Source organism: Cololabis saira, chromosome 4, assembly GCF_033807715.1.
Source record: "Cololabis saira isolate AMF1-May2022 chromosome 4, fColSai1.1, whole genome shotgun sequence".
Taxonomy (NCBI): Eukaryota; Metazoa; Chordata; class Actinopteri; order Beloniformes; family Belonidae; genus Cololabis; species Cololabis saira.
Window position 1 is genome coordinate 42,423,664 of NC_084590.1, and position 23,176 is coordinate 42,446,839.

The 23,176-nt window shown below is 39.1% G+C and overlaps 1 protein-coding gene across 1 annotated transcript; it reads right to left on the reverse strand.

Moving 5' to 3' along the window:
* Positions 1 to 203: 203 nt before the first annotated feature.
* med17 (mediator complex subunit 17) lies at positions 204 to 16,289 on the reverse strand. The gene is made up of 13 exons (XM_061719831.1): positions 16,168 to 16,289; positions 11,612 to 11,856; positions 10,595 to 10,758; positions 10,176 to 10,395; positions 9,939 to 10,075; positions 9,207 to 9,288; positions 8,926 to 9,078; positions 7,336 to 7,466; positions 6,492 to 6,676; positions 5,157 to 5,294; positions 4,935 to 5,052; positions 3,972 to 4,131; positions 204 to 677 (listed from the first exon to the last, which is right to left on the reverse strand). Exons 2-13 carry the CDS (start codon positions 11,844 to 11,846, stop codon positions 469 to 471), a joined length of 1,932 nt encoding a protein of 643 aa, XP_061575815.1. The 5' UTR covers positions 11,847 to 11,856; positions 16,168 to 16,289; the 3' UTR covers positions 204 to 468.
* Positions 16,290 to 23,176: the final 6,887 nt, after the last annotated feature.

Here is a 23,176-nt window from a genome sequence, read left to right on the forward strand (position 1 = left end):
ACAACACTGGAAAACAATACACAGTATATTATTTATTATATTCTCTTTCACCCAGTTCTGTGATGTTCTTTTACTTAAAAATATGAATGGACATTAAAGATTTCCAGCTTTTTCAGACTTCAGATGCAGTGTCGTTTTCTACCTGTGAGCTGAAAATTAATTCTGAGATGAATTAGGTAAATATGCATGAATACACACAGAGATTTAATTTATTTTGTATTAAACCGTATGAGGTATTAGACACACACTCCAAAAACTCATCACAAAGAGCCAGCTGATGTTTCTGCAGGCTGAAAGAGTTTATAGCAGTGTGTAGAAGTCCATGAACTGCGTAAAATAAACAGCTGGTGTCACAAACGCAAAACATATATAAAGTCTATAGAAAACATGGATTCTTCATGCAAGAGCTGCTGTTCAAATGTACAGCGACAGCGACACTGAGTGTGGTACTGAAGTCTGATGGTGAATCTAAGGGCATGGAGTCAGGGCGGCCATGAGGAGCTCCATCTTGTAGACAAAGTTGCGTCCCTCCATCTTGCTCCAGTGCACCTCCTTGTACGGCCCTCGGAGGTGGCTCCACTTGCCGTCCTGGATGACGTCGCTCTTGGGTAGCTCTTTGGTCTGGGTCCGGGGAAACTGGACCAGAACCTTGCAGCCGCTCTCTGGGCCGTTGCGCACTAACCAGAAACAGAAACAAATGCTGGACTCATGACAACAATCTGCTTTCGTCCACAAGTAATTCCTTATGATTTGAGGTAAAAATTAGGGTACACAGTATCCTTTTATTGAATAAAATTGATGTCGACAGAGTACGTTCTAGACATTCCTCTGTGCTGAGGTTTTTTAATAATCCCGCAGCTTGCGCCAACTTGTTTTGATTTCTGTCCTCTCCAACATATTTTCTCTGCTACTTACACTCAACTCTGCTGCTCCAAAGAATAAAAGGGACAGTGAGAGAAAAGTCACAAATGTCATCCTTGGTAGAGTAAAGCTAAACCTGTAATGCAACATCTGGTTCAACATCTACTCATGCTCACATCATTACTGAGGATTATTTTACATCACAATTTGCTCATGCTGGAAAGGCATCAGATTATTTTCACTGAATATCTGATGGAATAACAAAGCATTTCCGACCCTTTTTATTTTTTTTTTTAAAGAGGGCGTGATGGCTTGTTTTTTCTTATAAATGCAGATATCATTTTGGAGGTATTTTGCATTTATTATCAGTGCGAGACAAAAAAACGTGGACAGAAAGCAAACTAACCAATTATCAATTAGGTGCATGAGCTTCGGACTAACAATTAAATCCCAATTGAACTGGTGCAACAGTATTTCCAACAATCTTTTATTATTGTTTCTATCTTTTTGATATTTTCTGTTGGGGTTTATAACTGTTGAATTTTAATTATATTTTTTTTAATTCTGTGCTGCTTAAATGTTTTCTTTTGGCACTTATGAAACTTATGAGTAAACCGCACAACGTGAAACTTAAGAGCTGCTGATGGAGTTTTTCAAAGCCCAAGAAAAGCCTGGATTAAGATCTCAAATCCTGATGGCTTGAAGAGGAGGCAAAGGATACAGGAAGAGAACTAAACAAGGAGGAGGATGTTTAAATCTTCCTCTCGATCATCATGAGGAATGTTAAGATGACTGGAAAATGAAAGAGACGAGTATTGACTGCTGATGAGGACAGAAAGGAAATATCAGGAATAAGTTGTTTTGCGTTTCATTGACATGTGGAAGCAGGAAGGTCTTTAGCAACTCAGACGGGTAAACGGAGACCGCAGACAGACGGGATAAGAGCAGGAGGAATTGTCGTGTTTAAGCTTGAACATACTGTGAAGAAATGTTTGGACAGGATAACGACTGTTTTACCTGCCGATGCTGCATGTGACTTCGCCGAGCTAAAAAAAAACGACTGTGTATTTATGTTGATCCCTGAAGATTTCAGCCACATCTCTCTGCAATGATTCCGACCTTTCAGTTATCCACCTTCAAATATTTATATTGCATATATATATTTTTTTACCATTTTATTTAAAATAATTTTTCCTGCACATGTTTTGATCAATCCAACTGTCTACAGAGGAGATGGTTTGCATTTTTGTGTGAGGTGTGTGCCACGACTGCTTCAGTGGATCTTGTGTGTAACCACAGTTCATTGTTGTCTGAGTTTTTGCCTTATATAAAAACACATAAATGCCAGTATTGTGCTTGAATGCCTTGTGTGTGGAAATATTTAATAAAACACACATCAAGCTTCTTCATAATTGCCTCATTTCTTAAATACCTCATATTACCGTATTTTCGCGACCATAAGGCGCAACTTTTTTTTTTTTTTTTTTTTTTTTTTTTTTTTTTTTTTTTTAAATGTGCCGGGCGCCTTAAGAAACGGTGGGCCGTGTCTATTACCTGAATTACGGTAATGTAAGGCCGGCCACCATGTGAATGGTAAAAAGAGAAGGGGGCGGGTGAAGCCCCCGTGAGCTGCGACGTGAATGAGACTCCACTGAGCTGATTAATGCGAAACAGATAATGAAAACTTTTAAGGATTTGCTTGATGTGTAAAGTGAAACAAAATACAATCAAACTAAGTTTTGCTCCCGCTCTATTTAAATAAGCACACTTGTTCTGCAGCGCGCGTGTGTTTTGCATGTCGGGAGCCGAGGATGCACCTGCCGTGGGTTTGCGGGTCCGATCGCCGGTTACCCGCGGCAGATCCGGCTGAAATGCCGGTGCTCTTTCCCCGGGAGCCAGTCCATGTGGGCTCCTCCGGTCCCGGCCGGTCGGAACCGTCCACATTCCCCGGTTAAAGCCGCGGTGATGGGCGCTGCTGCAGCCCGACTTCCTGGTTCCCAAAGTGGTCCGATGACCTGGTTCCTGCCCGTTTTACGAGCAGAGATTTCTGGGGTCTGTCTCAGGTCAGATCAGCTTCACCCTCCGAGATTTGCAGCCAAATCTGTCGGTTACAAACCCGGTACCGGACCCCGACATGCGCGTGTGTGTATTCGCGGCGCGACACACACACATTCTCATGTATGTGGTGCTTGCCTGGCGCAGCTGATGGACAGAAACTATGGTGATTTTTAAAAGAAAAACTTTGCATAAGACGATTCCAGCCGGAGTCATTATAAGGACGAATGAAAAGGGGGGGCTGGATGAAGGGATGATGATGAGCAAGAAGCTGAGACAGGTCTGGAAATTCGGACTGGCGCAGCTGAATTAACGAGCGGAGCTCCTGTCGGATACAAACCCCGGTACCGGCTCCCCGACAGCGCGTGTGTGTGAGCGGGACCAGCGCGGGGGGCGGAGGACCGGGACCCGGTCCAGCGCGGGGGGGGGGGCGGAGCGGGACCCGGGACCGCCGCGGTCGGGATCCGCAGCACAACGGGGTATGAAAAGTGTATTTAGTCTTGTGCTTGCCTGCCACGCTGATGGACAGAAACTGCCGGCTGTGGTGATTTTTAAAAGAAAAGCGTTGCCTAAACAGACTTTTCCAGCCAGAGTGAAATGAAAAGGGCTGGATGGATGAGGAGATGATCAGTGGCTGAGACAGGTTTATGTGCAGCGCCCCGGTGGTTTTTTTAAATTATTTAATGCAGAAACAGAATATGAACCTTTGAAGGGTTTGATTGATGTGAAAAGTGAAATAAAATATCAAACTAAGTTTTGCTTCCGCTCTATTTTTAGCGCGTGTGTTTTGCAACGCCTGTGTGTGCAGCTCCGTCTCCGTAGACGGCGCCTTTTGGGTCGGTGCGCCGTATGTGTGTTTTAAAACCAAAAATGACACACAAAACTGAGGGTGCGCCTTTCCACACGGTGCGCCATATGGTCGTGAAAATACGGTATTTATATTTCATAATCGATCTGCATTGCTGCTGTTGTGACTGAGCTCAAACAGAGTAAAAACAGAATCTCAGTGGGGTCTGATGAGCACTTTGAGTCAAGACCAACCCCCACAGTCTCACCTGAGATGGCGTACTCTCCGCTGGGAGAAGCAACGGTTATCGCGGAGGCGTTTCCGATGCTCTCCACCGGACCCAGGCCTACGTGGTTACTGAAGCTCAATACATGCCAGCCCATCACCTTGGCCAGCTGCTGGACGGCATGCACCTGATGCTGTGACATCTGTAATGAGGAGGCGGGACGTCACATGACTTTAAGAAAAAAAACTGGGCAACAAAACAAATCATTTACACCAACCATGCTGGTTTGAGTTTGGTAAAGAAACAGATACGCTTCCTGTATATCGAGTAGGAATGGGCGATATTTTACCATTCACGATAAACCGTCAAAACAATTCCTCACGATAAGAATTTGTCATTTCGCCGGAAGGAAGGAAGGAAGGAAGGAAGGAAGGAAGGAAGGAAGGAAGGAAACAAGGAAAGAAGGAAGGGAGAAAAGAGGAAGGGAAGAAGGAAGGAAGGGAAAAAAGAAGGAAGAAAGGAAGTGATAAAACAAGGAAAGAAGGAAGGGAGAAAAGAGGAAGGGAAGAAGGAAGGAGGGAGCAGGAGGAAAGAAGGAAGGAAGGGAAAAAAGAAGGAAGGAAGGAAGGAAGGAAGGGAGAAAACAAGGAAAGGAGGAAGGAAGGGAGAAAAGAGGAAGGGAAGAAGGAAGGAAGGAAATGAGCCTGAAAGAAAGAAAGAAAGAAAGAAAGAAAGAAAGAAAGAAAGAAAGAAAGAAAGAAAGAAAGAAAGAAAGAAAGAAAGAAAGAAAGAAGGATAAATTACCGTCGATGACGTTTTTGTGTAACAAACATGGCAGATCTGAGAGCGAGATAGATTTATAGTTACAAAGGTGGAGTTGAATTGGTATTTTTTTTTATCATCGGGATAAATGCCAGAAATTATCTTGATACATTTTTTAGTCCATACCGCCCATCCCTAATATCGAGCCTCCAACAACTGTATACGGGTGGATATAGGTGATACCTGCGAAAGGAGGAAGTCCTGCAGCTCCTGTTCCTGGTGCGACAGTGTGATGACACGTCCATCTCTGTGCACCACCCTGATCTGCTCAACACCAATATTGAGCTGCAGCTGAATGGACCTGAATCAATAAAACATCTCAACCTTATGAGTGTGTCATCAAAGTTAGCCCAGCCCGAATCTGGAATATAACACACTCACGTTTTTCATTACTCGTCCACTTACTTGCAGATTTGCTCATAGCCCTGCGAGGTGATGAGGACCTTGACACTGGACTCGTATACATCGTTGATGTTGGACCAGTGGGCCTGGATCTGGGGGTCTTCAATCCGGCTAGCCAAGTTGTCAATGGTCCGTGCAGTCCTGTGATGATCAGAGCGTGGTTTTGTTTAGCATTTCACCCTCAAGACTGCTGCAATAAACCACTTTATAAATCTAAAGTAGGGAGGGTCTCCCCATTAAAGCTACTAATCTTCTACTGGCAACTTTTATTCCACTTTAGTCTCCAAGAGAGGCTGAGATTTACTCTTCTGTAACCATATGTTAGAATCTGTTCACGCGACTCGCTGCAACTTGTTCCACTTTTTACCAATATCATTTTTTTTTTTATCAGCTTGTGTTTAACAGACGTGCCTGCACAAAGTCTTCCAGATCAAATTCCTCAGGGGTTTGCACAAACCTGGTAAATAGAGTCGATTCTGATTTCATCATATCTGTCCATCCATCCATCTATTTGTACTTGGTTATCACAAAATTCAAACTAAAAGGTTAAGTACACCACCTGCTGGTCAAATGTGGCACTGCAAACTAGACAAACAGAGGTGATGTACACCGCCTGTCCAAAAAATTAAAAACAAGTCAACTGGATTTAACTCAGCAAACAAGCAAGAGCCTCCCATTAGATCATTACTGCATAATTGATTATGATTTATTTAACCCGAACTGATGCAGCAAGTAGCTTCTCATTTCTTATTAAACAACCATACAAGAAAAGAGGTTTATCTGTTTCAGAAGGGTCAAATTATTGGCATCAACAAAGAAAACATCTAAGAAGATAGATGAAACTGCTAAAACTGGGTTAAGAAGTATACAATGTTTTATTACAAACTGGAAGGAGAAGTAGGGAATCTTGAATGAACGTGATCAGCAATCACTTAAACGTTTGGTGAATCAGATCGTGAAAAAAAAACAGTAGTACTCACACCTATTTTTAATACTAAAATTAAAAGTCTTTTCATGCGCACAATGTGAAGGAAACTCAAGGGATTGGAACTAAACAGCTGTGTAGCCTCAAAACTACTTATCAGCATAAAGATTGGACTCTGGAGCAATGGAAGAAAGTCATGCAGCAATCCAACTCTCCCATGATCAATACAATATCTCTGAGAAAAATTAACATTTATTTCCTATACATGGAAATAAAGAAAGACAGTCCAACAAAATATTGGAGAGTGACTGTCGTAGAAAGCCAGTGTATGTAACCTTGAACTGACGCAAGCAATGTTTTCTGCGATATTAATGCATAGATATAAAATATTACTGCATAGACGCTGCAGTTACCTGCTTCGGAGGAAGATGTGTTTGGCCTGTTTGATGATCTTCTCCAGTAATCCCTCACTCTGCTGCATGTTGGAGATTTCAGCCTTGTCATAAGCCATTGGCCCCGCTAGACGCATGCGCTTGTGGCCGAACGGGGCGCTGGCGGGATGCGGCATGACCACAGAACTCAGCTGCTGCTTGTGGAACTGAAACAAACATTATTCCAAGAAGTGAGACCTAATGAAAGGAAATCATCATCATTTCATTTGTCATGAAATAATTGTTTTTTTTTTGTAAAATTACATATTATTAGCTTAAAAATAAAATTCTCTCTACACAATGGGTGGCAAAATCATAAAAACTCCTTGTCCTAATCCTTCTGGACTTAACCGTAGCATCACCTCCACTGGTCAAAAACAGGAGTTTATCATCACGACCCTGAGAAAGGCTGTGGTGGCAGTGATGGGATACAAAACCTTATGACATCTTTTTAGAGTAAATAAAGCTGTTTGATTCAGAGTCTGCAGATTACAAATGATTCCCTACAACTGATTTATAAACTATGTCCTGTTCTGCACAGATGGAAAATCCTGCCTTATATTTTGCAATCCATGCAAACACATGTATAAACTGTGGGTACCAATGTGTTCAGAGCTTTACATGTTCTTATAACCTTAGATGACGATGGCCATTGCCTCTGACCAATAACTGCTCTGCAATGTTGTCACGTCACCAGTAAGTATCGACTAACCTCATGTGGAACTTTTGCAGCTAAAAAGTAAATAAACACCTGAAACATTATATAACGGAAAGCCAAAATGAGAAAAGTCGTATCTCGGGATGAAAAAGGAACTTCCCATCTCACCTCTCTCATCATCTGATGCAGATTGTGCTCCAGAACGTAAAGATGGTCGTCTGGTTTGGGTTTCTCCGGAGATGCACGACTGTTCTTCTTCTCTCCCGTGGAGTGGCACAGAGATATTGACAGCTGGAGACCTAAAGTGGAAGGGAGGAAATTAATTTTTTTGTCCCCATCAAGACAGAAACATTGAGCCAACTCTCTGAGACAGATATGTCTGACCTGTTCAGATACATTAAAATAGAATATGAAGGAACAGAATCTGTAATTTAACTTTATCAGTGGGAAGAATAGGGGTGTAACGATACACTAATCTCACGATACGGTACGATACACGATATTGAGGTCACAATAACGATACGATATTATAGCAGTATTTTTTTAACAACCTTGCATGAGGAACATATGACTAGAAAAAATTGTCTTTTATTTGAAAGACACAAAATACAAAACAATGCTGTGCGTTTGCCCTATTGTTACAGTTTGTAATGCTTTATAACTGTTTAAGTTTTAAAGAGAAAGCCAGGCCAACCATTTTCCACAAACTGAACTAAAAGTAAATGTCAGGTTTGCATTATGCATCTTCAGTTTCATACAAGTAAAAATATTTAGCCACAAACTGAATAGTTTTCTCATGTATGAATTAATTTATTTTTTTTCCAGAAATTTAACAACTAAAATTAAATAAATAAATAAATAAAAGTAAATAAATACATACAATTTTACATGATAAAACAGATTGATTCATGCTCACCTTATAAGTGTAAGAGGAGATTTATTTTTGTTAAGAAGGTTATTTTGGTAATTCAGGGTTCATTATTTTATAAATATATTCTTTATATTCTAATGTAAATCAAGGACTATAATGACACTAGTCAGTTTATCTGTAGTGATTAGTCTGTTTTAGATTGGGCGGAGTGATACGCCACAGTACGGCACTAGGTGCTGTGTTGATGTTCTAAAATCCTACGCTGTTGAGGGACATTAAAGTACACTGGAACTCAGCAGAAGTTGTCCCCGTGTTTATCCTACTCACGACCCCAAAAAGGTTTAATTTAATAAGGTATGGCTTCACTCTACACCAGCCTTACATAAGTAAAAGTTCAGAGCTCAAAACCCTGCAAGAGTCCCGTGATCGGGACGGCAAAACGGGACTAGTTTCTTCTGAGCGGAGTAAGATTTTGGTCCGCGCGGTCGCGGTCGGATGCGCGTTACTAGTCAACACAATAGATTAATATTAATAATCCAATATCGCGATACACTTTGTCACCTCCACGACACGTTTCGTGACGTTTTTGTATCACGAAATTTCGTGGCACGATATATTGTTACACCCCTAGAAGAAAATCTCAAAATCTTATCCACTTTTATCTCCCTACCCATGAGTGTTTTAAGATTAATCCATACTATTGTTTACAGTCTACCAGTCTATGACTTTACACAGGTTATGTTTGCACTATAAATGACTACAAAAGGGCAGAAATACACACAATCTCTAAATGTTTTTGATTTTACGTGAAACATATATTCTCTAGGTTTTCTCATGCTGTCACCCAACAAAACCAGGAGTTCTGTTTTGTTATGAGAGCTTCTAACCTGGGAATGGCTGTGAGATGATCTGGTTCTTCACAACGATGTGAGGGATCTGAGATTTAATCTGGACCGCTTCCCTGGACAGCTGAGCAAAGATCTCCTTACAGAGCAGGACGTTCTGAGCGGCCTCCAGCTTTACGTGCCACTGCTGCATACCTGTGTGGGAAGGAAAGGGAGGCAAGAACAGAAGAGCGGGAATACATTTTATTTGACCATTTCAGACAGGCAGTGATCCAGTCTTTAACATTTAACACGTAGCTCCAGGTGTTTGTGTTTAACCATACCAGGTTTGCTTTTTTGTGGTCTCCTGAAAAGGTTAACAGTTCCCAGATCACCAATATCTGGAGCTTGTTTCTGGATGGACACCTGAACATGGAAATAACTTGTTAGTGACTTAAGACAACTGTTCATTTCTTTTGATTAATTTTACTCTCAAAAGGAGACATCTTATATTGTGTGCTTTTTTTAAATTCCTTTTCAAAAGTTGACACCATTTCCTGAGGTTTTGTGAAAAGTATGTTATATATTTTTGTCAAAATACCAAAGAGTTGGAGTTGATCAACTTTTTTTCCAGCTTTGGTTATAGAAACTAGTTTAGCAGAACACTCCTGACTCACCTCTCTCTACGTCAGTGTGCCCCTTTTAAAATCTGTACTTCACCATGATCGATTTAATTCACTTCAAAAAGTATACACACACTCCAGAGATTCATGATCCTTCATCTGACCATCACTACTCTGTCCATATCTTAACAGCTCACAAAACCCCACATATCAGACTGTCTGCTTAAAACTAATGGCAGGATTGTGTTATGTGGGAGCTGATTGATTTGGTAACACTTCAGACACCCAAATGTAATTTTTAGAATCTGTTGTCCCCTTTCAACTATTTATAACTCAAGATAATAATTTCATCAGTTATATATTAAAACAAGTACACCCCCTTTCTTTTTGGTTCCCTCTCACTTTCTTCTATTGGACAAACATTTTTATCCACATGTGAAAACTTTCTCTAACCTTTATATAAGCTGATCCCTCCAAGTCACTTGGGATCTGCACGTCAAGGGGGCAATAGTCCTCTGGGATCTTTTTGTCCAGGTCAATGTCAGTGTTTTTGATCACCTCAAATGTGCCAAGGTGAGGAAAAAGAGAACCTACACAGGTAAAAATGTTAACTCGTTAGAAAAGGTGTTCTCAGGTTGTTTTGAATAGCACGGTAGGACGACAGTATGAACCAGGAGGCCTTCTGCTCACCAGCGCTTCGATAGCTGAGGTCTCCCAGGATCTTGTCTCCCACTTTGCGCAATTTCCACTGCGAGCGGAGTCGCAGAAGCTCAGAGTTGAAGTCTCGCTGCCGCCTGTTCTCTTGGTTTTCTGTCACTGACTTATTGAGCTTCTCTGCTCCCTTCAGGAGAACCTGCGCTGCTGTAGCCAACGACTTCTTTTTACTGATCAGCTGAAACACCTGGGGCGTCTGCAGAAGGGAAGAAAAACGCTTTTAATTTTAGAATAAACAGGATTTTTTTTAAAAAGCAACAAAAGTTTCTATTGAAGAAATAAAAACTTAACTTCACTCTCATCCTCTTAGAATTACAAGAAACAAGATCTAGCATTTCTTTTGTTTCTGCAGATCTTTGTTGAAGCAGTAACAGTGATAATCTTTGGCGCATTACCTTGCCAGCAGTTGGATCCTGAGACACCGGATCTAACGCCATGTACTTCTTCTCCTTCACCACACTGAGCACATCGTAGAGGACACACATCTCTGTCAGGGCGCTGCGTAGATTGTTACGTACAGAGTCCCAGGGCCAAAGAGATGGCTGAAACTTCACTGTGCCTGCAAAAAGAACCCACTCATCAGATTTACTTCCAAAATTCATGCTTTACAGATCATGTATGCATCTGCTCCTGCCTTGTGAGGAGTCGTGAATTCTTTCTAGAAGCTGTTGAATGTGTTAAAGAAATTGAGGTCAGTGAGAAAAATCAGGTAAAGTCTTTTAATTAATTTTACTTGATCATTAAAGTTTTTCCTCATTTATTTTTCAGATTGCTGCTTTGCACTACTGTACTACACTGGATAATACTTACAGTAACATCTTTTGTACAGACTCACCCGGCACTTTAAAACCTCATTTTGTACATTTCCGGTCTACATTTTATTTTACTGTTTATACTTTTTATTGTTTATACATTTCATTTTATTTTATTATCTCTTATATATTTGTTTTTATATTTGTATTGTGTTGCACCAATCATCACCATAACAAATTCCTCGTGTGAAAACTTGGCAATAAACCCTTTTCTGATTCTGATTCTGATTCTGATCTTGATGTGTTGCAATGCAACTGAAATGAACTGTGTGCTGATCAATGGAGTGGATCAACTTGTTTTTTTTTTTTTTTTAACTTGTCGTTCTAAACAACAACAGTCATTACTGTTAGGATTATTGCATGTATGAGTAGAACATTATAACCTGGTACCTTTCTGTAATGTAAATTGAGAGACACTGTCTGGTGTTGCCCTGGCAACCAACTATATTTAAGATTTTCTAGATTTGTAATTAAAATTTTTTTTTTTTTTTTTAAATCAACCATTGGAAAAATCAGCAGCTACTTCAGCTGTATATTAAGGACTGAAAGAGCTAAGAAACTTCTTGTACTGTTTTTTTTTTTCGTTTGAGCACACGTTACCTTCCTCTTCCTCCGTCTCCTGCTTGCCCCACTCTCGGTCCCGGGTTTCACCCTCGACCCCATCCTCCTCTGAATCAGATCCCTGGCTGAAGTCAATCCTTTGTGCCAATTTTGCCAGGTTCTGGGACATGGACAGAGGAGGGACGTACGTCTCTGTCCCATCAAGAGCGACTTCCTGCACCTGTTTTTCACAGGACGACTCAACGCTGACCCTCACTGCTGGACCGCCAGACATGATGACAAGACTGAAGCGAGAAAGGAGAAGCATAAAGATTAGGTCATCAATTTCAGTTCAGTGGCACTCTGAAATTAGTTTATAAATCTGACTTTTATTTTTAAACCAATTTGAATAAGAGCAGGAAAAGAAAAACAGAAACACATTCAGTCTTCTGCTTTGGATTGTGATAATTCAGTCATCTGAAAATGTTCGTGACCCGCCAATTTATTAGCAAGACCAACAGTGTTCAGGATTTGATAGGGCTTATTAATATTTTACACTTCATACGTGCCTCTAATATGTACTATTGGGAAACACAGTATAGATTTTCATGGTTATATAGATTATACTCACCTCTGCTTATAGACATAGCCAGATTAAAGCAATCATTTAGACTTCAAGCATGTCACGACATAAAAGGCTAGGGGATCTATCAATTCCCACTCCTAAACTCAGGCAAGAGTAGACTGAGACCGTCGGGATTACACTGTCTGGCCATGCAGTTACTCTGGGAGGTATAACTCTGGGAATCTGGTACCACTGACAGGCACCTCAAAGTTATTTTTGAACACAGTTCATGCTTTCTACCTTTAAAATGAGGCTTAGAATCATATACACTTTTGATAAAGCGCATACTTTGATGACTCTGAACCATGTTTCAGTTATATTGCTTGAGACTCAGACTGCTAAGAAGTCTCCAATGATGTTCTCCTTATGCTCATATACAGTACGTTCATAATATAGCTTTCATAAACTCATTTTTTTTTCTTTTTCCCTGCAAGCATCAGTTAACTAATTTATTTGTTTCTGTTGACATCTCTGTCACGTCTTTTCAACTTTAATTGGAAGGAAGCTGATAATAATGGGATTATAACAAACTGAATTGTTATAAGTATTTTTCAATTTTATTTTATTTATATAGCTTCTTTTACAATAGAAGTTGTCCCTAGACATGATATTGGAAAAGATAACATACATTATTAAAAGGAAACATCATGTATTTGATGACATCTGGAGACCTTTTATAAGATTTTTGAGAAATGATGTTAATGTTGATAATTTGCTTCAGCAGGAGGAGGCTCTGAGAGAGTAGCATGTGTGATGATATAATGTAAATAACTGAGAAACGCCCTGGAAACTCTTCATATAACTTATCAATATCTTACTACTCTTATTTACGTAATTCGTGTATTTATTTATTTAATTTATTATTTCTTCCTTTTTGCTTTATTTTCATCTATCTTTTTTAGTTTTACTTATTTAGCTAGGGGAAGAAGGGAAGGGAGGAAGAATAAGGAGAACAAGTTTGCTCTTTTGTCTTGCTTGTAAGAATGTCCTGTTTGATTTGCTGTAAATTGCAAACAAAAAACTAATAAACACGTTTAAAAAGAAGTTGAGAACATGAGCCCCGAGTGTTATGAGATGTAATATTATTATATATATATTATTATAATAATATATATCATAATAATAATATATTATTAATTATTGTTATTATTATTATTTAATATGAGTGGATTTAACTTATATAATCCGACTTAAACGGTGTACGTGACTTTTAAGTAATATAAGTGAAATAGTTTGTTTATGTTCTCCTGCGCAAGCTAACAATACTAGCCATGTTTTAGCTCTTTTTCTAATTCAGCAGCGTGAACAAAGACTTGTACTGCTCTGACACAGTTGGTTGATGATTGGCAGAGTGAATTAGATAATAGAAATTTAGTGGGTGCAGTTTTACTTGATTTGAGTTCAGCTTTTGATGTTATTGATCATTCTTTGTTATTAGACAAGTTGAAACATTATGGATTTACGGTTACTGCACTGAATTGGATGGAAAGTTACCTATTAAATAGAAAACAAATAGTTTATTTTAATGGCAGTGCATCTAAAATGAAAGATGTTACATGTGGAGTTCCACAGGGGAGCTGTTTAGGACCATTATTATTTTCAATATTTATTAATGAATTGCCTTTTGTTTTGAAGAAATCTAATATTGTTACATACGGTATGCCGATGATTCTACAATTTATGCTACTGCTCCTTTAATAGGTGAATTGAATGACATATTGCAGGAGGAATTAAAGGTAGTAGCTGAATGGATAGGTTATAATAAATTAATTCTTAATGTTGGCAAGACAAAATCAATATTGCTTTGTTCTAAATATCAATTTAAACCTGAACTAATATTGAAATTGAATGTAAATAATATTTCTGTTGAACAGGTTTATGAGACAAAGGTTTTGGGTGTAATTTTAGATCATAATTTGTTATGGTCTAAACAAACTGATTCTGTTGTTTGCAAAATGGGAAGAGGCGTGTCACTAGTGAGAAGAATCTCTAAATTTTTATCTCTAGATGTTAGGAGACAGGTTTGGAATGCTTTGGTTTTGTCGCAACACTCGCAACTGGATTATTGTTTTGTAGTTTGATCAAATACCTTAGTTAAAAATGTAAAGAAATTACAAGTGGCACAAAATAAAGCTGCACGTTGTGCTTTATCGTGTCCTTATAGGTCTAATGTGTCCAGCATGCATAAAAAACTAGACTGGTTATCTGTAAGACAAAGGTCTACGTATGCTATGTTAAGTTTTCTGAGAAATATACTGGTGACACGATCTCCGAAACAACTGTATGACAGATTCCATTATCATTTTGCTCACCATGGTTACAATATAGGGCTGCAACAACGAATCGATAAAATCGATAAAATCGATAAAAATCGATTATTAAAAGCGTTGGCAACGAATTCCATTATTGATTCGTTGTGTCGCGCGATTATTACATCACTCACTAAAGCCTGATTTATGGTTCCGCGTTAAATCGACGGCGTAGGGTACGCGGCGACGCACACCGCCGCGTAACCTACACCGGTACATACATAGGTTCCTCTAAACATCTGTTCCCGGCCGCTACAGTTTTAACTAAAGGAAAATTTGTTCCAATACAGCAGGTCTCATAATTTTATTTTGAACACTGCCAAAACTCAAAATCTTATAAAGACTTTAACTTAAAACTTAACTAGAACTTAAAATGTGCTTGACACAAATGAAAGTTCAATTGAAACACGTGGGAAAAACACCTAACCTTTTAAGTTATGTGTGTTATCAGGTGTAATGGCATTTTTAGGTTAAAAAATAAGAAAACTTCTTGGTAAGATCCTGAGTTTTTTGAGTGAAGGCAGTGAGAGAACAAATTGTAATGTTCAAACAAATCCTGTTTCTGATTGTATTTTTCTTTATTTTTTATAATTAATTTATTGTTCTGACAGCTCAGGTCCCTTTTAAACAAAGTATACCTCTTTTGTGCACATTATTTTTATATATTTGGCAGATGTAAAGCATACATGTGTATGTTTTCTGTGTTAGTCCATTTAGTTTTTTTTTTTTTTAATCAATACTTTAAAAGCTCAGGGATGTTCAAGGAGCAAGCTGTTTGTGAACTTTCTGAAGATTATCTGCACTGGGAATTTGCACTGTCAGTTCTGTTTTTGAATAAATGGTTGGAATTTAATGCTTTTTTTTTTTTTTTTATCCGATTCATCGATTAATCGAAAAAATAATCGACAGATTAATCGATTATTAAAATAATCGTTAGTTGCAGCCCTAAGAATCACATCAGAAAGGAGGTTCATACTACCAAGGGTGAGAACAGGTTTGATTCAGAGAACTTGCTTTTACAGAGCCATGGTTGGCTGGAACTCTATACCAGTTTATATTTCACATGCAGGTAGCAAAGATTGGTTTAAGTTTCAGTCGAAACAATATCTTTTAAAATGTAATGAATGATGATTTGTCATTTAGAAGGAACAAAGTGAAGGTTGAATATAATTATTATTGAGCTTTATTTCGAATATGCAAATTAGAAAGAACAATACTAAAAAGTAAATAAAAAACAAAAAAAAGACAAGGCAGACCTCGCAGATCCACCAGCATATTCGAAAGGAGGTTTACCTAATTATAGGTAGTGTAAACCCTATCATAATAAAAGGTGAAAAGTGGTCAAATAATTTTAGATAAGGTCATTTCAGGCAGGTATTGGTTATAAAAGTGTTTTATTTGATTTCATTTCTATGTATTTATGTCTGAGAATGATGGTGATTTAGTTCTCCTCTGTATAGATTGTGATTAAGGGAGTTGTGTCTATTATTGTTTTGTTTTGTCATGTGTAATTTATGTCTCTTATTAAGTGTTAATGTGTGTGTTGTGTGTAAATCAGACCCCAGGAAGAATAGCTAATGTGTGGCTAATGCTAATGGGGATCCTAAATCAAACAAACAAACAAGCAGCCGACTTAGGACAACTGAAACCACTTAAAAAACTTTGATTCGAATAAAGCTCACCTTAAGTCTTCAAAGCAAGGAATATAAACAAGTATTTAGTTGAAGTTTATTCTTAGGTGACGCCGATTATCTCTCATTCTCTAATACAAGGCACAGCTTCTTCTTCTCCTCCTTTAATGTCGGCAACGACGCATTATCGCCACCTTGTGGAGAGTTGATGTATAGCAATATCTGAGCAAGAACAGTATATCTTATCCATTCCCTACTATGTACAGAAGAAAAAGACATTTGGAGAGTTTGATTACGACAAAATGTGCACAGAAATAATTTAAGATGGGAAAAGGTATAAGAATTAAAACAGAAATATAAATAACATTTACTTTAAACCTTGATTTTTTTCTTTGCCATGATTAGCTTGTGAAAGATACATCTCCTTTCAGTGTTCAGTGTTTAATAGTTGGACTTTTTTGTATTTAGAGAGACGTCTCGGACTCCCCTCCGAAAAGCTGGAGGAAGTGTCTGGGGTGAGGGAAGTCTGGGCATCTCTGCCCCCGCAACCCGGTTCCAGATAAGTGGTGGAAGATGGATGGATGGATTCACTTTAAACCCACAAAATGTCTGGTTAAAGCAATACATTATTATTGTATACATGTGTTATATTATATTACCTTTTTGATGTATCAAATTTATTGATTAAAATATATAATCTATATGTTTTATATAGACAGGAAGATATATGTTATGTCATTGTCATGACAATGCACATGTAATTAAAAGGCAAAATTAAACTTTCACACTATAAGATTAAATTTAATCAAAAAAAATTCAACCATGGACAGTATAAAATGCAACACATATAAATCATTTAATAAATTTTGCCTTTAGACTTCAAGACCCTATATTCATGGAAGACTGGCTGCAAAAACAAATCTAATAGATGAAAAGGGAAATTTATTTGATTTGGATGCATTTAATGCAAAATATAACTTTAAAAGTTCCTTCTTGAATTACAGTAAAGTAATACGAAAACATACCAACCATCCTCACATGAATGGACAGTTTACTGAACTTCACAACACAGAAATTCACATCGATTATGTGGACGTCATGGATGATAAGTGTAATAACACATTTCTGAAACAATATTTATTCAATACCGTGTATCTGAGCAGAACAAGATGTTCACTACAAATGCAGGACTGTTATAAATCTGAAATATCAAATCCTAAAATCCTAAAATTTCCAATCCTCCCAAAATATAAGGAATTACATTTTAAAACAATAAATAACGTTTATCCCTCTTATGTGTTTATAGAGAAACGATTTAATACACAAGTAGAGAAAGGTCAGTTTTGTAAGATCTATTCTCTTCTGTGTATTTCTAATTGTATTTGTTTTTTCGTTATACATAAGTGTATATGGATAAATACAGAGGCATTTCTTATCTTAATTTTTTCATATAAAGAAGGAGGTGTAATGTTGGTTTTGATTCGTTTTGTTTATGTGAACACAACGTGTCAATGTTCTCTTTTATTATATACTTTATTTTTCTATGTGCCACACCATAGTGACGTTCAGTATAACAATAACAAAAAAACCAACAACTGATATACATATATAGACATAAGACAGACACCAACCTCAACATATACACGAAAACGAAAAGAAAAATATTAAAAGGACATATCTAAACAACAACAAACACAAACAAAACAAAGAGAGGCCTAACATGCCTTTAAATACCTTCTAACCCCCCTGTAACCTCCTTCCCCTATACATCCCTTACACTTCACTATCTTTTATGTATTAGCTAAAATTCCTATTTTCACAAATCCTTATTTCCATTCTTATTTCATAAACACAATACAACTAGAGGGAGAGAGACGCACCATGAGAGCAAGTAAACAAACAAGTACATGACAATACCTCCAAAGATAATAAAAAGTAAAAATAAAAAAGTAAAAAAAAAAAAAAAAACATTAAGTGCTCCCCGTTCAGTTGTTGACTCCTCCATATTATTATACTCCTCCATATCCGTCAAATAATCAATTGACCGCCTCAGTATTAAGAGTAGTAAGCTTTTAGGTGCAGTTAGATCTCTTCATGTCTTATGCTATCTTAGCATTTCACCCCCATTTTTTTATATAGCTCTCCCATTTAGCCCACAGCATGTGTCTCATCTGAAGATTTCCTCTGATTTTATATGTTAATTGCTCCATTTCTTTTACTATTTCCATTAAGCCTCGCCATTTCTCTAAAACCGGACTTAATTTCTGAAGCCAGTTTTTTGTTATGAGTTTAAGAGCTGTTATTCTTAAAATTCTTATAAGGTACTTATCCTCAGTTTTAACTATCTCTTTTGGCATTTTCCCTAACAAAGAAACTCATAATCAATATTTAAGTCCAATTTCAAAATACAACAGATTTCTTTACCAATACGTTTTCAGAATAGGACAGGACCAGAAGATGTGACTGTAAGGCCGCGTTCAGACTGCAGGCAAATCAGATATATATCTGATTCCTTCTCATATCCGATTTTCAGGGCTGACTGTCCACACTGTTTTTAGCAAGTGTCCATATCGGATCTGGCTCTGTTCAGACTGGGCCACATCATTGACTGATCTGACGGGTTGCCGTAGCAACGACGTCGGAGCGGAGGCGTCACCCAGCGCGTGTATTGTGTGAAGTCATGTATTTCTTTTATATATATAAAAAATCCCAAAATATCTGTACCGTTTCTGATTGGGTGGGCACTGCGCATCATTTTTAGACATAAAAATGAACGCATACCGCAAAAGTTGTGTCTCGGCGGAGGAACCCGGCGTCCCAGCAAAATGAGAAACAGAGAAAGGTGTTCAGAACAAAACCACCAGCAAACTAACAAACCAACCAACAAAGCTCAGAGTTAACAAAACGAACCAGCAATGAATAACTGTCAGCCCCGCTCCATAACCTGTCCTCCTAGGAGGAGAGGGGCTGACGGGCTGCAGGTTCAGGCTCTCAGCGCGACTGAAGGCTGATTTATGGTTCCGCGTTACACCGACGCAGAGCCTACGGCGTAGGGTACGCGGCGACCCGCACCTACGTGGAAATGCGGTCTTTTTTTCTGCTATTAAAACATGATTTGTAATGTGAATTTGCAACACTCAAACTACAAATAATAGTTTTTGACGTGACATCAGAGATTGTACATGCTCTCTGTGAAAGGATGAGTAACTCCAACTGGAAATGGGCGGGTGGTTTGGAGCGTCTGGGACAGTCATATCCGATCTGAGTGTTTGGAGCTGTTCAGACTGACACGCATCTGCCCAAATGCGATATGGATCGGATATGAAACTATCTCCTGGAGGTGGTTTCGATCTGGTTTGCAAAAATCGGATATCATGCGGTTTGGGACTGTTCAGACTTCAAAAGAGTCATCCAGTTTCAATCTGGATGGGCTAAAAATCGGATATTTGCCTGCAGTCTGAACGCGGCCTAATTAGCATGGTTTTCACCACAATCCCACCAACATTTTGATGTTGCGGATTGCTGGAATTTAGCTTTTCAATGTTCTCTTTACTTGTGTTCAACATTAGGTTTTATATTATTTAAAACAAACAAAAAACGTCAAGCCCCGCCCACACAATTCCACGCAGTGCAGCAACCGTTGCCAGGCAACGTGATTTACCCTTGGCTACCTTTTGTGTCGGTCTTGTTTGATCCATGATTTAATCTTCTCAGTGGTCCTTTCCTAAATAACCCCCAACCCCTTTCATTAATTCTTTTTGTTTATTATTTCATGCAAAGTAATATTATCTGCATCGATTTAAACAAATATGTAAAAACACATTTAATTAAATATTGTACTCACGAAACTAAACGTTTTCCCCCCTTAATATATACTATTGTGAAGCTTTTTTCTTTCTTTCATTCTTTTGTTTTAACAAAACTATTGAGCAGCATTCACTTATTTTAAGAAGAAACATAGGCTGTATCCGAACTCGCATACTGTACAACTAGTATGTAGGCCTACTGATTTGGCCAAAATGTAGTATGCTGTATGTGAACAGAAGAAAAACGATAGAATTTTTTTTTTTTTTTTTAACTATTTACAAAAACATATGTTGACTAATAGTCATGGTCCTGCAGTGCAGGAATGGCAGCACCAGGAGCAGAAACCTCTGCAGCCATTCTGTTCCGCAGGTTCTCTCCAGGCCTTTGGTCCTCTGGCTGGTCGTCCCCGTCATTGTTCAGGACTTCCTCCACATCTGGCTGGTCGTCCCCGTTATCATTCAGGACTTCTTCCACATCTGGCTCCACCATGTCACCGTTGCTGATACATAAATTGTGCAGGAAGGCACATGAGGACACCACCAGCGGCACAAAGGTAGGTTTAACCTATAGGAATAAAGACATGTGTCATGTAACTGCACGTTATTAAACTTCAGTTATTTTTAATCCTTGTTAATTAGACCCCGTCCACACGTAGCCGGGTATTTTTAAAAACGAATATTTCCCCCCTCCGTTTATAAAAAAATTTGCATCCACACGTAACCGAAGATCTGCGTTTTCGAACACATTCATAAGCATTCTAACCTGTAGATAATCTGCGGCTCCCGGGGAAGCTCCGCGGGCTCCTCCGCTCCGCCGCTCCGGGGCTCCGGGGGGCTCGGCGGGGCTCGGCGGGGCTCCGCGGAGGTTCAGCCTCCGCGGCTCCGCGGAGCCCTCTGTGTCGGTGTAACGCAGTAAGCGGCCGGTCAAGAGCAGAGACCATTTATTTAATAAATGGCTTGGAGAACAGATGCTGGATCATCTGTATTTCTATAGTAAACAAAAGTCGCACGTCAGAGCAGATTTGTTGTTGTTTTGGCGCATAATGTGACGTTCGAAAACGCAAATCTCCGGTTATGTGTGTCCACACGCATCTACATAAACGGAGTTTTCAAAAATCTTCACTTTGCCCGGAGTTTTTTTAAACCTTCGTTTATTTGCGTTTTCGTGTGGATGACAGGTCAAAACGGAGGAAAATATCTCCGGTTTAGCAGATATCCGCAGATATCCGGCTACGTGTGGACGGGGTCTTAGATAGATAGATAGATAATTGTCCCATGGGGAAATTCGTTTTCACAGTCTGTCACAGACAATAAAAAACACCAACAATCACAATAAAATACTTGCAATGCTTTATAAATCATTGAATATATTGTTTTTCATGATCTCAAAATGTTTTTCCTTATACAGCTTTACTGCCCAGCCACTGTGTAAGTAGTGACATTTACAGACATCTTATGCTCTTTTATTTATTTTTTTTTACCTCGAGAGTCTTGAAGAAAATGCTGCGCCACCGGGTCTTCATCATGCCAATCGCCCTCTCCACCACACATCTGGCCTTGGAATGGTGGCGATTGTATCTGGCCTGCACAGCATTCTGCACCGGCTCCCTGTACGGAGTCATGAGGGCTATCGGTGCCGTCAGGCAGGGATATCCCCCATCCCCAATGAGGATCCAGCCAGGAGGTGGGTAGAGCTGCGGATAGTACAGCGAGCTCCGCCGCAGGACCCGTGCGTCGTGCACTGCACCAGGTAGGCCTGTAAATAATCATTGTTACAAAAAAGAAAATCACTACTTGCAGGAATGGCTCTTAAATGTTTCATTTTAGTTGGCACATTGAACAATTGATTATGTTAGATGCCTGACACATAAACACTGAGATACATTGCTTGTCATGTTAGAAACTGATACAGTATATGATGATTGAATATGTTTGAAAATAACACCGTAGATAATGGATTTGATGAAAAATACTATTCAAATCTAAATACTTGTATCTAGTATATTTAGTAAATATACTAGATACAATACTATCTGAATGTAATCAACATTTTATCAACCTGTTGATACAATACTGATTTCCATCCATACCTGTGAAGGTGTTTATGAAGCGACCTCTGTGATCACAGACCACCTGCAGCTGGATCGAGTGGAAAAGTTTTCTATTCCAAAAAAAAAAAAAATGTAGTCAGTAGTTGACATTGGTATGGAATTAAAGCAGGCCATTATATCTTTGTGAAGTGGGTAATTCATATGCAGGGTACCTATTCAGATAGTCCTCCTTGTTTGCTGCAGGTGGTTTGATCCGGATGTGGGTGCCATCGATGCAGCCAGCTACGTGGCTGAAGGCCCGGGAGCCAGCCAGGCGGGCGAAGCCTTCCCCTATCCCCACCAGCTCATCTTCAGCAGGAAAATGGATGACCCTCTTAATTATTAACATGATATTATTTGCCACACGATGCACAATATCGCACACTGTGCTCGTGGGCACGTCGAAGGCTTGCGACACCACCCTGTAGGAGGTGGCACTGGCCAGCCAATATAAGAAGATGGCCACTTCAATATGTTTTCCCCAGCCGTGCTCCTTGCTGTAGCCGAGGGACTGGATCAGTGCTTCCACACTTTGCCTTGACAGGCAGAAGTCCCTCTGCAGCTCTCTCTCTCCCAGGTAGAGGCGCATTACTGGGGTCTCAGCATTCAGCTGTGAATAATGCCCTCGACGTGCACGCTGTTGGAGTAGGGCAGAATGTAGTCTGTTTTTTTACTTTAATACTATACCTTTAAAGTTCACCTTTTCCAATAAACTGTTTTCTAACAAAAGTTGTTTGTCACAGAATATTATTTACTGACTTATTTGACAGTATTTAGCTGTTAGCTTTAGAGTCTACTGCTTTAGTTAGCCCTAATGAAATTAACCCTTAAAGAAAGTTTGATATACTTACATGGGACACATATGCACAAAGGATGGCCAACCTATATCGCCACCTGCGCCTCCTTTGGGCCACATTAAAATCCGACATCCTTTTCTCTATTGTCTCTCTACTCCAGTGTTTCCCAACCTCGGTCCTCAAGGCCCACTGTCCTGCATTTAGATGTTTCCCTTCATCATCACACCTGATTCTAATTAATGGTCCTAATTAGCTTGTCATCAAGGTCTACACAACTCTGTTGATGACACAGCCACTTGTATCACCGTGTGCTGAAAAGCAGGGTAACATAAAACATGCAGGACAGTGGGCCTTGAGGACCGATGTT